Source organism: Pyrus communis, chromosome 14, assembly GCF_963583255.1.
Source record: "Pyrus communis chromosome 14, drPyrComm1.1, whole genome shotgun sequence".
NCBI classification, from domain to species: Eukaryota; Viridiplantae; Streptophyta; class Magnoliopsida; order Rosales; family Rosaceae; genus Pyrus; species Pyrus communis.
Window position 1 is genome coordinate 22,038,500 of NC_084816.1, and position 16,290 is coordinate 22,054,789.

Below are 16,290 nucleotides of genomic sequence, written 5' to 3' on the forward strand. Positions count from 1 at the left end.
ATTCCTCATTTGCATATTGATTACATGTAAATTTATAAGTTTTATTTATTCTTGTTCTCATGCATTCTAAATGGCTTGCTTTACCTTTGGGTGTCAACCAGCACGTACTTACCATGGTATTTGGGGAATATCGGGATCGGGCCGTGTCAATGATGAGTTATAACATTGGGTTTTTGTTTTTTTTTTTTTTTTTTGAGTTTTTTTTTAATTAAATTTTATGCAAAGTAACAAGTATTAAGTTTTAAAGTTAAGTGGAGGACACGTGTCACAAAACTAAAAAAGAAACACAGATGAGACACATAATTCAGGATAGCAAACCTGCGGCCCAAAAAGAATAGTAATTTTTTTTTAATTTAATTTAATTTTTTTTTATCTATAAAACTATCAGTTATTAGCATTAGGCAGAAATAGTATTTATTCTCTTGTATGATTCTGCATCTGCGGCCTATAAGGAATATGGATCCTCGATGAAATCAACCAATCCATTTGTGCACTACAATTATTTATCTAAAATATACTTTCACTAAGTTCTACTACGGAGGAATTTATCAGTCGATAAGAAAATTACAGAGACTACTCCCACTGAGTTCTAATATGGAGGAAAGGAAGGGTTTGAGGTTGATTTTGTTCCCAATGCCTCTTCAAGGACATCTAAACCCTATGCTAGAACTGGACAACATTCTACACCACAAAGGCTTCTCATTAACCATAATCCATTCAACTCTCTCAACCCTACACCGAGGCCCCCCCGAGCGATGTTATGGCGTTCATTTCGCTTCTAAACGTCAATTGCTTTGAAGTTTGAACCCTTCGGTGAATATTTGGCTAGGTTGCTATCAGTTGATGATCAGGAGCCTGTTGCTTGTTTGATATCTGATCTTCTATTTAGTTTCACTCAACATGTTGCTGAGAACCTTAAGCTCCCAAGGGTTTTGTTGAGGACTTCGGCTGGGTCTTCCTTTCTTGCTTATGCTGCTTTTCCACTTCTGCTGAAAAGGGTTACCTCCCCATACAAGGTAACTGTGTGGTTTCTTATGAGTTTCTTTTCAAAATTTCCTTTCCAATCCAGGTACGTATACCTCCCCTTCTTATTTTTGTCGGGAGTGTAAATTCCACATCCATTTTTTACCTATGCACAGTCTTATTATTTCTGATTTTTAGAAAGTTTATTACATCCAAAAACAATTAAAGAAAGAAAAAAATAAGTAGAGGCGTGTAAAGTAAGAAAAGATGTGTGAAGAAATCATTTATTTATCATCAAGTGTTACATCACGGTATATAAAATAATTAAGATCTTGAGTCCATCTAGTGTTATTGTTTAATTAATTGGGGTTGGTTGCTCTATTCTATCGAACTTGACATCAATCTATTAGTAATTCTTCGATCTATATATGCCGTTTATTAGAAATCGAAGAATTGTAATGTGTATGTGATTTACGTAATAAACCAATTTAAATAAGTTGGGAAAATCCTTTGGTTTCTAGCTAATTAATAAGCGAAGGGTGGCCAGTCAATAGTACTAGATCAGTTGATCTAGCCGAAAGGTCAAGAAATGTATCCATATCAAGTTCAATTCACATAGTAAATAATTTGTGATTTGTTTTAAGTTCGATATTTAGTTATGGCTTATTCATTAGTGTGACCAAGAAACACTCTTCCCCCATAAGTAAAATATCATTGTATTAAAAAGAGAAGAAAACATGATACCGAGTCAAAATTATGGTCTTGTTAGGTACAATCCAGATAATTATATGTTAATATATACTTGTATTTTTAGGGTTACCACAATTACATACTTATATTTGCATGCATATCTTTCTATGTTGAGATCAACAGATTCTCGACTAGAAGAGCCAATATTATAGCATCCACTTTTCAAAGTCAAAGACCTTCCTGTGCTCAAAACAAAGGAGCCACAAAAATTCTATGAATCAGTTTTTGGCCTGAAGAAGGGAGTCGAAGCCTCCTGTGGTATCATTTTCAATACTTTTGAAGACCTTGAAGGAAATTCACTGGCCACAATCCGCCAAGAATTCGACACTCCAATTTTTCCGTAGGCCCGTTTCACAAGTGCTTTGCTGCAAGCACTTCTTCAAGCAGCAACTTATTATCACAAGGCCAAAGTTGCATTCCATGGCTGAACACTCAAGCACCACAATCTGTCATCTATGTGAGCTTTGGGAGCATTGCTGCAATTAATGCAACCCTATTTTTGGAGATAGCATGGGGTCTATCCAATAGCAACCGACCATTTTTGTGGGTGGTTCGACCTGGGTTAGTTCATGGGTCAAAATGGGTCAAACAATTGCCTAATGCATTTTTCCAGATCTTGAATTAAAAAGACCACATCATGAAATGGGCTCCACAAAAAGAAGTGCTGGCACATCAAGCCATTGGAGTGTTTTGGACTCATAATGGTTGGAAACTCTACATTGGAGAGTATTTGTGAAGGGGTTCCTATGATTTGCATGCCATGTCTAAGTGATTAAATGGCAAATGCAGGATATGTGAGTCATTTGTGGAAAGTTGGGTTGCAGTTGGTGTCACATTGTAGTCCTCATAGCAAGATATTGTCCATTTTGGGCCACGCCTTCACGGATTTGTTCTTGGGTTTCGGCACAAGAACTTCCTAAAGGGTCACCCATCCTAGGATTGCTCTTACCCAAACTCGCTTAACTTCAGAGTTCTTATGGGATCCAGAGCCAGTGAGTTCCCAAAACGCATCTTGCAATGGGAGGTGAGCATGTACATATAAGGCATAGAGGATCCTCTCTCTTGGGTGATGTGGGATACTACAGTCCAAAGAGTGGACGGAGGTGATCGGAAAACGACTTGAAATGAAGAAGTTATGCAAGTTTGAAATTTTTCCAGAAAACCTGTGAGATTCGAGTTGCAGACGACGGAGTCGAGCTTGGAATATATGACAGTTGGAGCATGGGATGGATAGAGGGGAGATTGAAAGAACAATTAAAAAAATAATGACGGAGAAAGAAGGGGAGGGGATTAGAGATAGAATCCTAAAGCTAATGGAAAAGGCAAATATTTGCACCAAACAAGGTGATTCTTCATAGTTCATTCCAATTCTTGGATGGCTTGGTTAATTACATTTTATCACAATTTGCTATGCGATATTGAAGAGAAAGTTACTACAGTAAATTGTATAGTTTTTACTTTTACCTCTTTTACTTTTCTTAAGTGTAAGTATAAATACCCTCATGTAATTTATCATTATTCAATCAATGAAATATCAGCATTCTCAATAGATATAAAAGGCAATGAATATTCAATTTGGTCTTTGGGTAATTGATGTAATGTTACACATGTTTTTTTATATGAGAAGATAATTTATGTAATATTTTACATCAAACTCGTCATTACTTAGAGTTGAATCTAAAAAAGATACTACTACACTATAATTTTACATAAAGAGATACTACTATACTATAATGCGAGTGACATTTGAACTTAGCTTACTAAATTTCAGTTGGTCTCGAAAGCACGATATTAAATAGGGGCCCAAATAGAGTCTCATTTCTTTATTTATTTTTCATTTTCTAAGTGAGTGTTTTCAAAGCGTGGGTGGGAAGGCTGGAAAGGTTCAAAGTCAAGCAGCTGACATGGTCGAAACCCAATCGTTCTTGATAAGCTTCTCATTTTCTTATATATATATATATATATACACTTCTCCCGTCGTTTCCCAGCAACCAATCACAGTTTCCTCTTTGCTGCTCCTGCTATCTTTTACTGGGACATTAAGCTCAGAACGTTTCAGGTACCTTGCTTCATCCATATGACTTCCTTACCATCTGTTTGGTTACCAAGAAAACTGATTAATGATTAATAGAAAGTTAAAAATTCTTGCCCTGTGAACAAAATCTAATCATTGTTTTCTGTTGATAATTCTAGAATGAATAGAGTTTTAATGAAAATGTTGCCTTCGATTATTTTTCTTCTCGAGTCTGTTTGTCAACATTATTATTATTATTATTTTCTTTCTACATGGTAGAATTTCATGGGAAGATAGCTGCCAAGGTAAATTAATTGATTGTACTTGTTTTTTTTTTTTTTTTTTTTTCCTTTTTTCTTTTTACTTAAATATTCAGGGACATAAAAATGTGTTCAAAGTCGAATTCTCAAGCAACGGGTAAAGATAGGATAAGTGAATTGCCGGATGCAGTTCTTTGTCACATACTCTCCTTCATTCCAACAAAATATTCCGTGAGGACCAGCATTCTGTCCACAAGATGGAAGAGTATATGTGGTTCTGTCCCCAATCTAGACTTCGAATTTGAACAAATGTCTACTACGTGGAAGGAAGAATATATGTCGAACTATGTTGGTTTTTTGATGTTTGTCGATTGGATACTTTCACTTCGTGACTCGTTGGATATTCAAAAGTTTCGACTTCATTGTTACTGTCGTGTTGAAGATTTCTCTCATATTGTAGGTTGGATTTGCACTGCCATCAGGCATAATGTAGTTGAACTTGATCTTTGCGTTTATAGTGATAATGTAGTTTGTCCGACTTTCGAGTTGCCTCAATGCGTTTTCATGTCCAAAACACTGGTGGTTCTCAAGGTGAAGTCAAATTGTATTACCTATGCTCCTCCTACGTCAGGCTGTTTCCCAAGCCTCAAGTTCCTTGATGTCAAAGTTGACTATCCTGAAGACGACTCAGTTGGGGAGCTTTTCGCATGCTGCCCTGTACTTGAAGATTTGTCCATAGATGCAACTATTAGAGATGCATTAATTTTGAGTTTCAAGGTCTCTGCGCCTGAACTGAAGAGATTAAGAATGACCTTCTTCAGTGATATGATTGTTGGTAAAGATTTTATGTACGATATTTCTATTAACGCCCCAAAGCTTGAAAACCTTGACATCAAGCAGGATAGTTTGTCTGTTTATTTGTTTGAGAATTTAAACTCCCTCGTCAGAGGCAGTGTTGATCTCTATTACCATTATGGGCAATTCTGGGATGATGAGGTTTCGGAAAGAGCAACTGTGCTTCTGGAGGCATTTTCCAATGTTAAATGTCTGTCTATTTCAGCTCATTTTGTGGAGGTAAGTATATGCCGTAACTCATTTCCTTTTTTACATTAAGTTCGTCTGCACATATCCTTACACTATCAAAAACTAGATGAGGCAAAAGCACATCCCTGGCATGCCATCTTTTTCCATTCTTCTTTATCCTATTTATCCTTCTTACTTCGTACCAAAGTAGTGTTTTTATTTCGTGAAGGAGGGTTGTCTGCCTGCTTTCGATCATTTGACCGAATTGAAGTTGGTTCTTTATGATTGCTATCGCTGGGATCTGCTGACAGAGTTGCTCAAGAAATCACCTAATTTGGAATCTCTTGTCATCGAACATAAAAAAGTAAGATGTATTTCCACTCATGCAAAGTCATACCAACCTGCAGCTGTTTATTGTTCTCAATCATTTGTTCTTTCTCAGGACGAGGAATGTGTTAAGAATTATGACGAGACTGAAAGTTATTCGAAAGATGTCTTATACTCGGAGCATCGATGGAGTACACCGGAGTCTGTACCTATTTGTCTGATATCACACCTCAAAACTATCACTGTAAGGGGATTCGAGGGATACCCGCATGAGAAGAAAGTGGCCAAGTATTTGTTAAACAACGGTGAAGTTTTGACTAAGATGACTGTCTATAACGATGAGTTATACAAAGAACTAATGCTTGAGAGGGGTTCTAGGACTTGTTGGGTTGAACTTGTGTAAAATGCAATTTTAAGCTCTTACGGCGGACTGTCATCAAAGTTGTAAATCACACAAGCACCTTTGTCAATCTTAAGATGGATTGATTTGCAGATGTTTGTTTTGGAATGTATACATTTCTTGTCCACGTTGTTTAGCTTCTTTTATCCACTTTGTAAAGAGCAACTTTGGTATAGTAATATCGATGTCATTTGGTATAACTAATATAACATTAACATAATTATATAACTTTAGAGTGTAAATTTGAACGATTACAGTCTCAAACGAGGTTATGTTGTGACACGAATCACGGTTATGATATTGTGTAAGTTCGTAAAGTTTCCTAATGATAACATCCATGATACATCTATCTATAGTGTCATAGTATGTCATTGGTATAATAATAAATGTTAATCTTGTAATTCAATCACGTTGAAGTACAAAAATCTATCTTGACAGTGTAATAAAACGTCCACAATATAACTACCAACCTTTTTACAGTAATAATCACGTTATTATTTAGCTTCCTATCACACACGTTTCAATTTTCTTTTAACCCAAAGTTTATGTTACAAATCGATTGCAAGACCCCGAATACAAGGACCTTTCTTTACCAACTACCAGATGCTCTAAGACCATTTTTAAATGAGATGTCAAATTATAAGAGTTAAATTACAAATGATTACTAATGTGGCAATCTGAAATCTTATGTCAAATTTTGTATTTCCCCAATCGAATTGTCAAATGTTATTTTATTATTTAATTGAAGTTTTAAATGGTTGTAATTATTAAAAAAATGTTGAAACAAAATTTTTATTGATTGAAATGTTAGTGGAATAAGGAACCCACCATTAAAATGAATTAAAAATAAATTTGACATTGATGTCAAATTTGATTCCAAATTACAAAACTTCAAATCAGTAATACTTTGGTTGCAGAGAATTTTAATATCAAATATGCACAATATAATTCTACCTAGAATTTTGACATCCGGTTTCGAGATGCTCTAAATTCCCAACAAAACCCCAAAAGGACCTCTTCAACCCCTTAAACCCATCGCCAATGTCTCCCTTCAGAACCCTCCTCCTCCTTAAACCCCAAAACCCTCTTTTCATTTCCCAAACAACCCACAAACCCCTCTCACTCTTCTCCATCGCCTGCAGATTCTTCACCTCCTCACACCAAACTGAGAACCAAACCAAACCCAGAAAGCCTCTGGACCTACTCTTCAAAGAGGCCGTCGAACTCTCCCCAAAACCCGAAAACTCTGACAGCGAAGCCGAAGACAACCCATTGAAGAAGAGCTTGAGGGATTTGGAGAAGGAGGTCAGGAGCTTGAAAGCCAATTCGAATGGCGAAACTAAAGCAAAGAAGAGAGAACCCAATTCTGAGGGTAAGGCCAGTTTATACTCGGTGTTCACGAATAAGGCGGCGGCTGCGGCGGACGGCAGCGGTAGGAAGCGGAAAGAGTTGACAAAAGAGAGGTCGAATATGTTGAAAGATTTGTCGCAGGATATGGAAGTGGTGGTGAGCCATTTGTACAAAGAAGGGTACTTTAAAGATGCCAATTTCTTGTTTGTAAATGGTGATAGGTTGGATTTTAGCTGCTTTAACAACAGTTATGGCCGTAGTTTCCTAAGGTTTGCAGTCGAAAGCTTTGCCAGAGACAGCCAACTGATTGCAAAGTAAGCATTTTTACCTTCTTTTTTTTTATCAAATTTGTTTTTGTGAGCTCTATTTGCTTCTGTATGTTTGTTCACATGGATTTTTTTTTCCTTATGATTCGCGTGAGTTTCTGAAAAAAATTGAGGAAGAAAAAGTGATTTTGGAGGTTTACATCTTATAGTTCTTGTCCAATGTTTCTTTCGATTTCTTGGTAACTGGGGTTTCTAGTCTCTGCTTCAGTTGTCTAAGTTGTTTCTCATTCTGTAACGTGTAAACTATAACTGGCCAACGGTAAAAGGTTATTTGGATTTGACTGAGAAACCGGTATGTGAAATGTCAGTGTTGATGTATCAGTATAGAACGACACAGTATTTATATTTCCTTTTGGTCTTTGTATGAGATATATATTTAGAGGCTGATGAGAGACTTAGGTTGATTATGTTTCTAAGTTACTGATGGTCGGGTGGCTATGTTCTTAGAACTTGAAATAACTTGCACAGAAGAAGAGATGTATTCGGGATAGAATGTGATGAAGTTTTGTTGAAGGCCTTTCATCAAGATTTTAGCTGCCAAGGTACCTGGTGTTATGGGGTTTTTCATCATTCTCATTTCACACTTGAATTTTTTTTTTAATTTTCCACATGGTACGTAGCTTATACAATGTCATTAGTAGGATGAGAATTGCTGGGGCTTATGAGGTGGGCAGTGCTCGACTAGCAGAGGAGCTGTTTATTCTTTGAGGGTAAAGTTTCATCAATGAAATGTTGACCTGACACAAATATCATTCACTGTCCCATTGTTCATAAGTTTGCGAAGGCTTATGTCAATTCATTAGAATTCTGATACTTTTCCCAAACAAGATATGCTAATTCTTTAGAAGTTCGCAAAGTCATGATTGTTATTCAAATTTTCAAAATTTTGTATATGAATTCATGATTTGAGTTCGTGTTTATAATTCCTGTCCTATGTCTCTGCTTTAATTGTCTAAGTAGTTTATCAATCCTTTAATGTGTAAGCTACAACCCCCAAACGGGAAATGGTTATTTGGATTTGACTGAGAAATCGGTATGTGAAATGTCAGTGTTGATGTATCTGTATAGAACGGCATAGTATTTATTTATGTTTTGCTCTTAGTGTAGGATATACACAGAGAGGCTGATGAGAGGCTTAGGTTAATTATGTTTCTTGGTTACGGGTAGTGGAGTGGCTATGTTCTTAAAACTCAATGTAACTTTCACAGAAGAAGAGATGTAATCGAGAAGATGCGATGAAGTTTTGTTGAATGCCTTTGATTGAGATTTAAGCTTCCTAGGAGCGGGGCCTATGGGGGGTTTCAACATTCTCATCATTGCACTGGAATTTTTAATTTTCCACACGGTATGTAGCTGATATACTGTCATTTATTGGATGTTCAATGCTGGGGTTATTGAGGTGGGCACTGCTTCAGTAGCAGAGGAGCTTTTTTTCTTTGAGGGAAAGTTTCGTGAATGGAATGTTGACCGGACACAAATACCATTCATTGTTTCAATGTGCATACCAGCGTCAAGGCTTTTGTCAATTTATCATGAATTCTGCTACTTTTTTTCCAAACAATCTATGGTAACTGTTTAGAAGTTCACCAGTTCATGATTGGCAGTCAATTTCTAAATTTTGCATAGCTAGTAGGTATGAAAGTGTGCCATGCTGAAAGTATGTTGGATTCATTGTGGAGCTAAAGTCATTTTAAAAGATTGGCCGGGAGAAACCATAAATTCTATGTGGTTTTGCTACATAATTATGAGTAGAGTGTACAGAGCATGTCTAATTTTCACCACACGATATCAGACAGTTCTTTAGTTAGACTAATTTCATGCTGCTTGGCTAAAGACTTGGGAAGAAAGAAGATTAAAAATGATCTTAAAACAATCTTTTCATTGCATTTGCTTGACTAAGAAGTATTGCAACAATTTACGGATGTTTGATTTCCAGGTTTAAACACCAAGCTATATACTAGAGTTTTAGGATTCAAGTTTACGAATTGGTGATTTCATCTAGTTGCTCCGACTTTTTAATGCGTAATTTTGACATTTCTGTTAGTTTGATAGTCTTCTAATTAGTAGTCTCCATTCTTATGCTCTTAAAATTTGGTCTTCTAATCGGTAGTCTTGATGAGGTCATGTTTGACATTCAATTTTCTAATTTTCTATAGCTTTTAAATGTTCTTGATGCTGAAAGTATGTTAGGATCCCTGTGGAGCTAAAGTCTTAGTAATACAAGCTGGGAGAAATCATAAATTGTCTGTGGTTTCATGACAGTGTACAGACCATATCTAATTTTCACCAGACAGGGTCAGACCTTTAGTGAGACTATTATCATGCTGCTTGACAAGAGTTGAGAAGTCGTATGGTGGAGATGTAGTAAGAAACAAGATTGGAGATGATTTCAAATTTCAAAACAATATTTTCATTGCATCCATGCACCATTCCAGCAGCCCTTAGAAGTACGGAAACAATATAGGGCAGTCTGATTTCCGGCTTTATACACCAAGCTATGTATGAGAGGTTTAGGAATTTGTGTTTATGACTTCATGATGTTATCAAGTTGCTGCAACTCTTTAATGTGTAATATTACCATTTGTTGCTGGTAATTTCTGTTAGTTTGATAGTCTTCTAAGTAGTCTCCATGCTTATGCCCTTGAAATTTGGTTTTCCAGATGGTTGTCTGGCTCAGACTTGAAAAAGGTGGCCCTCCTCGGTTGCCCTTCCCTTGCAAGAAAGAGCGTTTTTGGGGCTAAAAGAATGCGTAAATTTTTTGAAATTCCAGAAGACAAGGTTAGCCAATTGTCCTATTATTCTTTCCCTCTTCTGGTGTATTTCAGCTCAATTAATTGTGCTTTTGTGTTTTGGTCACATTCAGGTTTGCAGTAAATGTGTCTTGAAACAGTCGTGCAAGTTTGCAAATCAGAATGTGTGGAATGGAGGCGCCAAGAATCTGGATCTTAGAGATGTAATGAATACTATCACATTATATGCTCTGGCTGCAGTGCCTCCAGAGCTGGTTGTCCCTGACGAAGTAAAGTCTTCTGTTAGTCGACTGCTAAAGGAGGTTTTGAAGCTAAGTGAAGCTACTTTGTGAGGCTAATTTCAGATCTGCAGAACATGTTCCAGGTAATCTGAGACTCATTGTCTTTGGTAATTGCTTCCTTCTGGTGCCATTTCGATTACTTTTGTTCTGAACCCTTTTCTTTTTATGTAGCGAGGATTCAGGTGCAACATTCTGTTGAAAGCGTAATTTAGCTTCCCTGTATGAATTTGAAACTGTTTTAGATGTACCGTAAATGCTTAATTCATTCTTAACTCCGTTAACCTATTCCGCGTATAAAGAGTTACATTCTTTTCATTTTTGCTGGTTTTTTTATTTTGTTCATCCAAGTTCCATCAGTGATGGACTGGAAACCATGATTGTCTTGTTTCTATCCGGGGCATCCAAACATCTTCTTGCTTGCTTCATTTGGTCATCAGCATGTGCTGATATCTCGAATCCGACCGACCATTTATTCCTGTTCAGAAACAGCAGTAGAGTTGTAGGCAGGCAAAACAAATTGCATATATGTAAACAGAATCATAGAATAACATAGAAAAAAAAACCCAGTTCCCTTGATACCAGCAGTATTATAAATAAGGAATCGATCTCGAGACCTGGTGCAATAGCGGACATGTGCATTTTAATTTAATTTATTCTGCCCGACAAATTGAGCACAAGATCAAGAACTAAGTATTTGATTGTCTGAATATCTGTGATTTTGTACGTCAAAATGCTTTTTTTTAATTACGAGAACTAGTGAAGTCGGCAGCATAATCTTTTGAATGGATTTGTACTTTTTGAGGGATTTTATAAGCATAACTGCGCAAGGTTGATGGCGGTTGTGACCGGACTTTCTCTTGTTTATATATATATATATAGTTTTTTTTTTTTAGTACATCGATATTTTTTACACTAAGAAGAGATTTTTTAGTACACCGATATTTTTTACACTAAGAAGAGGAGGAGTTCGACTAAGCCACACAATGGGCAGCTTAATTTGGTATCGAATTCGCTATCCACGAGATTCAAACCTAAGATCTCTCACTTCTAAGTGAAGAGGAATACTACTAGACCGTAATACTGAGTGATTTTTTTCTCTTGTTTATATTAAACATGCACGTTTAAGTTTTACATCTGAATATATTTTAAAGAAAAAAAATTGCACATTTGATAAGAGTTAGATTATTTAACCTAATGGTTATTGTTCAGATGTGTGATTTAAGGCATGTTTTAATAGGAATGATTGACTTGGATAAAGCTATTCCTTATATTGAAAATATTGTGAAGGAAGAAATGGATGACAACTCTTTATTTTGTCTTTATTTTGTCTAAATTGAAGGTTAGTCATAAAGAAAATATATTTGTACTAATTCCTTTAAAAATGGTAGGATTAAAAGGACAATTTTTCTTAATGAGTAACCTTCAACTTCAACTTGTTGAACAAAATAAGGTAGTTGTCATTTATTTCTTCCGTCAAAATGTCTTCAATACAACGAAGTCTTATCTAAGTCAATTTCTTCCGCGTTGGCGAGAGCAGTGGATCCAACAGAAACCAATGTCGGACCCGCAGGGTGGTGCTGTTGGCGTGCGGTCACGTGAAAGTTCTGCCATGCGTGACGCATGCATCGCGATCGAGCAAACACCCCCAACACTCCGGCACGTGCGCCGGACTTTCACAAGTGCGTGGTTATTTTCCTCATCAATCGAAAACGAAAAATAATTGATGAAAAAACGACGAATCGTTTTGGACAGAGACAGTTGCGGACGAAGCGCAGAGATGGGGACACGTGTCGAAAATCGACAGAGACGGTTGTGAAATTAGGTTTCACCTCCATAAACGCTTAATCAGCTTTTTTGTCTTTTGGTCTGGATGCTCCGCTAGGGGCAAACGTCATCGTTTTGGGGTCAACTTTATTTGCATGGATTAAAAATAAAATAAAAGCAAATACAAGTCCTCTCCCACAATCTCTCTCGTTACAAATCCCAGACATTCCTGCTCTGCTTTCACTTCGCATTTTCCCGTCCAATTTTGGACAGCGCTCTCCCCTCAGCCCCTTAACCCGACCCGATTAACACCCGCCCCACAGATCCGATCCAATTCACCGATCCTCCACAAGTTCAAGTCCCCGGTCGACTCCAATCCCACTCCAAATTCTTCCGTCAAACTCCGTCGTCTCGCCCGAGCTTCTTCCCTCAGCTTCCGAAGATTCGATTCTGACACTACTCCTCAGTTATCAGCTCAATCTTAACAGCTGCCGGCGTCGTTTCAGGACCAGCGAGCGAGGGGGTGCTTGATCGGAGATGACGTCGGGGACGCGATTGCCGACGTCGAAGGAGAGAGAGAACAACAAGAGGAGAGAGAGGAGGCGGAGGGCCATAGCGGCGAAGATATTTGCAGGCCTGAGGATGTATGGAAACTACAAGCTCCCCAAGCACTGCGACAACAATGAGGTCCTCAAGGCTCTCTGCGACGAGGCCGGTTGGACCGTCGAATTGGACGGTACCACTTACCGCAAGGTAAAAAAAAACCAAAATTCCTTTCTTTTTAACCGCTGTTCAATTGTTAATTACCAGTATCCATTAAATTTCTACCTTGATTGATTGATTAATACTAAATTCTGTAGAAAAACTCAATAAAAATTGGTAAATTTGAACGGCAGTTGTCGCTAAGCTCGAGAAAAATTGCTAACTCGAACGGTAGTTGCCGTTAAGCTTTTAAACTCCGCCGACCGCGCATATTAGCGGGATGTGCTAACGTGCGCGCGACGGAGCGGGGGTTGGTTCGGAATGTTGATCAATGATCATCATGCAGATGACCTGTGAGGAAGTACGATCGCTCTGCTCTGAAGGAGCTATGTTTTAGTGGCGCATTCTAGCAGAAGTTGCTAACTAGCGCCGGGTTCACCGGCCCGTGTTGGCCGGGAAATTGCTACCGGCGCACGTTAGCCGGGGTAACATAATTCACTGTGCGGGGTGGCGTACGTTAGATATAGTCAGCCCTGTTCTTTTTCACTTTTTCTTTTCTGCGAGATCGCTTTTTCGCGTGGGAGCACTAGATTCCCTTTCTCTTTCTCCATGCTTTTGTGTGGAGGGAGACTCTGCTGTCTGAAACCCCAGGGGAGCTACGTAGATCTCGAGGCGATGAAGATGCGCTTTACAAATTACTTTCAAACTTTACTGCCCAAAATGCCCACTTGCTTTGTATGCCATTTTCTGAATTTTTGATCTTTTACCTTGTTATGGGAAACAAAGGCAGAGCCTTTTCTGAATTTTTGATCTTTTACTTTGTATGCCAGCTTGACTCCTCTACATATTATAAAACTTTTTATTACCATAATATGTTAATATCCTTCAATTAAATTGCTTGTTATGCAAGGTACCTTTTTTAGCCACTTTGGTGCTATGGAATTCGCTGATTATTTAGGATTGAAAAGCCTATGTAGAGTAATTTGCCGAGTATTTAGAATCACGCCTTACAAGTGTAATTGAGTTAAGTTACTTCCCGTGCATCGAGAATATTGGTTAATGGTTAACTGAAGATGTCCCCTGAGAGACAATGTAGTGGTGTTGAAGTCTTCCCAATATGGTTTTGGTTCAAGACTTCAAATCAGCTGATAGTGGTGTTTTTATACGAGATTAGTAAAAGAGATGATTCATTGAGTTTACGTTGATGCTTCCACACCTGCCTTTTTTGTGCAACATAGCTGATTAAGTGTTTCTGAAAGGGATCACGGTTGAATTTTGCATTGCTTGGAAAGTAAGGTAAACATGGTTGGAAGCTAGATTTCCCTGCTCATGGTATAGTTGACTGTTATACCTGAAAATTTGGGCCAACATTTTCCATGGGTGTGCATTGCTCTCAGTATTCCCTCCCTCTGAAAGAGGAGTTACTTGGATTCAAACAGCTATGCTAGCTAGCTCTCTTGCAATCATTCTATCACCATAATATCACACCATTGCCTGCTTTTAGGGCATGATAAATGATTAAATTATAGGACTTTACTTGCTACTACCCAACCTGGCACCTCAATACATATGGCCCTTAGAATTTAACAAAATAACGCGCGCGCGCACACACGTGCATTTAAGATATGGACTTAGATTTAAGGTCATAACAGATGAGGGTTCTTCCAAATTTGTTTTATTTTCAGCCTAATTTTCTCTTAATGAAACTTTGACTATAGCTCACTTCAAGTTCCATTCAGATTTGTGGTTATACCTGAAATTTATTAACTATTTAGCTTTTTTATTATGTGCCACTAATCATCTTCGATTATATGCAGGGTTGCAAGCCGGTTGAACGCATGGACGTGATGGGTGGATCCACAGTAGCTAGCCCAAGCTCGTCTTTCCACCCAAGTAATTGTGCTTCGTACAATCCCAGCCCAGGCTCTTCCTCCTTCCCAAGCCCAACATCATCTTCCTATGCTGCTAATCAAAATGCTGATAGCAGATCCCTTATCCCATGGCTCAGAAACCTCTCATCTGCATCCTCTTCAGCCTCCTCTTCCAAACTACCAAACCTCTACATCCACAGCGGCTCTATCAGTGCTCCTGTTACCCCTCCATTAAGCTCCCCAACTGCCAGGACGCCGAGAATGAGAACTGACTGGGATGGCCAGTCTGCTCGCCCAGGTTGGGCTGCGCAGAAATACCCCTTCCTGCCATCTTCTACTCCACCAAGCCCTGGACGGCAGATTGTTCCTGATCCAGAATGGTTTGCTGGGATTCCGATTCCCCATGGACCAACTTCTCCAACATTCAGCCTTGTCTCTTCAAACCCATTTGGGTTTAAGGACGAGGTTTCAGCCGGTGGTGGATCCCGCCTGTGGACTCCAGGGCAAAGTGGGACTTGTTCTCCTGCCATTGCAGCTGGCTCCGATCATGCTGCAGACATCCCAATGTCTGAGGTGATTTCTGATGAGTTTGCATTTGGATGCAATACAGCAGGACTGGTTAAGGCATGGGAAGGAGAGAAGATTCACGAAGACTCTGGATCAGATGATCTGGAGCTCACTCTTGGGAGCTCAAGAACAAGGTGTGCTACCATAAACATTTGATTTGCAACATCAAGTGATTTGTTCTGAATTGTTCGTTTGCTCACTTAAACCATGTTATTTACAGGTAAAAGACTGCACAAAGAAGTGAACTTGAATCATGTTACGTCACAGAAAAAAGATTGCACAAACTGAAAGATCACTTGTTAGAGGAAAAACTTTGATTCCTTGCCCGTCCTTTTCCAGATAAAAGGGAAGAGAAAAAGGAATCAGGGTGAGCACAATCGATCTCTCTTTTCCATTTATTTTATCAGTTCTTCTTTCCTAGTTTTTATTTTCTCCCGAGTCATATTTAGTTAGTTATTTCGAGGTACGGGGGGTGGTTATACAATCCTTTGGGTCATTGTTTATTAGAACCTAAGTTTGATTGGAAGGAATCCATGTACATGTATGAATTGGCTGCTGCTGCCGCCTGTGTTGTGTGTTATGCCATTGAAATTACTGTTCAATGACCAAAGGGGATTTAGGCTATAGCTCAATTGTCAAACCTTCTCCAAGAGTGAATAGATTTATAGTGTTCTCTTCCATTGGCTTTTGTATATTCTTTGACAATATACTTGTGTGTTTGGCATAATTATCCAGTTTCTTGGCCGTGTCTATATTATTTCAAAAACATTGCTTGGCTCCTGACATGTAACAAACATTTTCTCATTACAACACGTACAAAATATCTCATTGCCAGCTGAAAGGACGAATAACTCCTTACATGTACGAAGCTAAGGACTTTTGCGGTGATTGATATTTGCCCGACAAATTTATGTTCTTTTAGAGTTTGTTGTTATACAAAGA

At 38.3% G+C, this 16,290-nt stretch overlaps 3 protein-coding genes and 1 pseudogene across 3 annotated transcripts; all 4 read left to right on the forward strand.

The window, feature by feature from the left end:
- The first annotated feature begins 459 nt into the window (after positions 1-459).
- LOC137714195 (UDP-glycosyltransferase 76F1-like) lies at positions 460-3,126 on the forward strand (annotated as a pseudogene).
- Positions 3,127-3,584: 458 nt separating this feature from the next.
- Positions 3,585-5,898, forward strand: LOC137716467 (F-box/LRR-repeat protein At4g14103-like). Its single transcript, XM_068455926.1, has 4 exons — positions 3,585-3,772; positions 4,104-5,061; positions 5,240-5,374; positions 5,453-5,898. Exons 1-4 carry the CDS (start codon positions 3,618-3,620, stop codon positions 5,738-5,740), a joined length of 1,536 nt encoding a protein of 511 aa, XP_068312027.1. The 5' UTR covers positions 3,585-3,617; the 3' UTR covers positions 5,741-5,898.
- An 880-nt stretch (positions 5,899-6,778) lies between these two features.
- LOC137716521 (uncharacterized) lies at positions 6,779-10,759 on the forward strand. Its single transcript, XM_068455979.1, has 3 exons — positions 6,779-7,401; positions 10,074-10,191; positions 10,277-10,759. Exons 1-3 carry the CDS (start codon positions 6,779-6,781, stop codon positions 10,493-10,495), a joined length of 960 nt encoding a protein of 319 aa, XP_068312080.1. The 3' UTR covers positions 10,496-10,759.
- Positions 10,760-12,389: 1,630 nt separating this feature from the next.
- LOC137715045 (BES1/BZR1 homolog protein 4-like) lies at positions 12,390-16,095 on the forward strand. Its single transcript, XM_068454261.1, has 3 exons — positions 12,390-12,961; positions 14,728-15,482; positions 15,569-16,095. Exons 1-3 carry the CDS (start codon positions 12,746-12,748, stop codon positions 15,570-15,572), a joined length of 975 nt encoding a protein of 324 aa, XP_068310362.1. The 5' UTR covers positions 12,390-12,745; the 3' UTR covers positions 15,573-16,095.
- The last annotated feature ends 195 nt before the right edge of the window (positions 16,096-16,290 follow it).

What these genes read in the sequence shown, in the direction of transcription:
- LOC137716521 (XM_068455979.1), top strand. Translation starts at nt 6,779, where the DNA reads ATGTCTCCCTTCAGAACCCTCCTCCTCCTTAAACCCCAAAACCCTCTT. An exon ending in GACAGCCAACTGATTGCAAA is followed by an intron (nt 7,402 to 10,073) that starts GTAAGCATTTTT and finishes TTGGTTTTCCAG; the next exon opens with ATGGTTGTCTGGCTCAGACT. An exon ending in TTGAAATTCCAGAAGACAAG is followed by an intron (nt 10,192 to 10,276) that starts GTTAGCCAATTG and finishes GGTCACATTCAG; the next exon opens with GTTTGCAGTAAATGTGTCTT.
- LOC137715045 (XM_068454261.1), top strand. Translation starts at nt 12,746, where the DNA reads ATGACGTCGGGGACGCGATTGCCGACGTCGAAGGAGAGAGAGAACAAC. An exon ending in ACGGTACCACTTACCGCAAG is followed by an intron (nt 12,962 to 14,727) that starts GTAAAAAAAAAC and finishes GATTATATGCAG; the next exon opens with GGTTGCAAGCCGGTTGAACG.
- LOC137716467 (XM_068455926.1), top strand. Translation starts at nt 3,618, where the DNA reads ATGGTCGAAACCCAATCGTTCTTGATAAGCTTCTCATTTTCTTATATA. An exon ending in TTAAGCTCAGAACGTTTCAG is followed by an intron (nt 3,773 to 4,103) that starts GTACCTTGCTTC and finishes TTAAATATTCAG; the next exon opens with GGACATAAAAATGTGTTCAA. An exon ending in TTTCAGCTCATTTTGTGGAG is followed by an intron (nt 5,062 to 5,239) that starts GTAAGTATATGC and finishes TATTTCGTGAAG; the next exon opens with GAGGGTTGTCTGCCTGCTTT.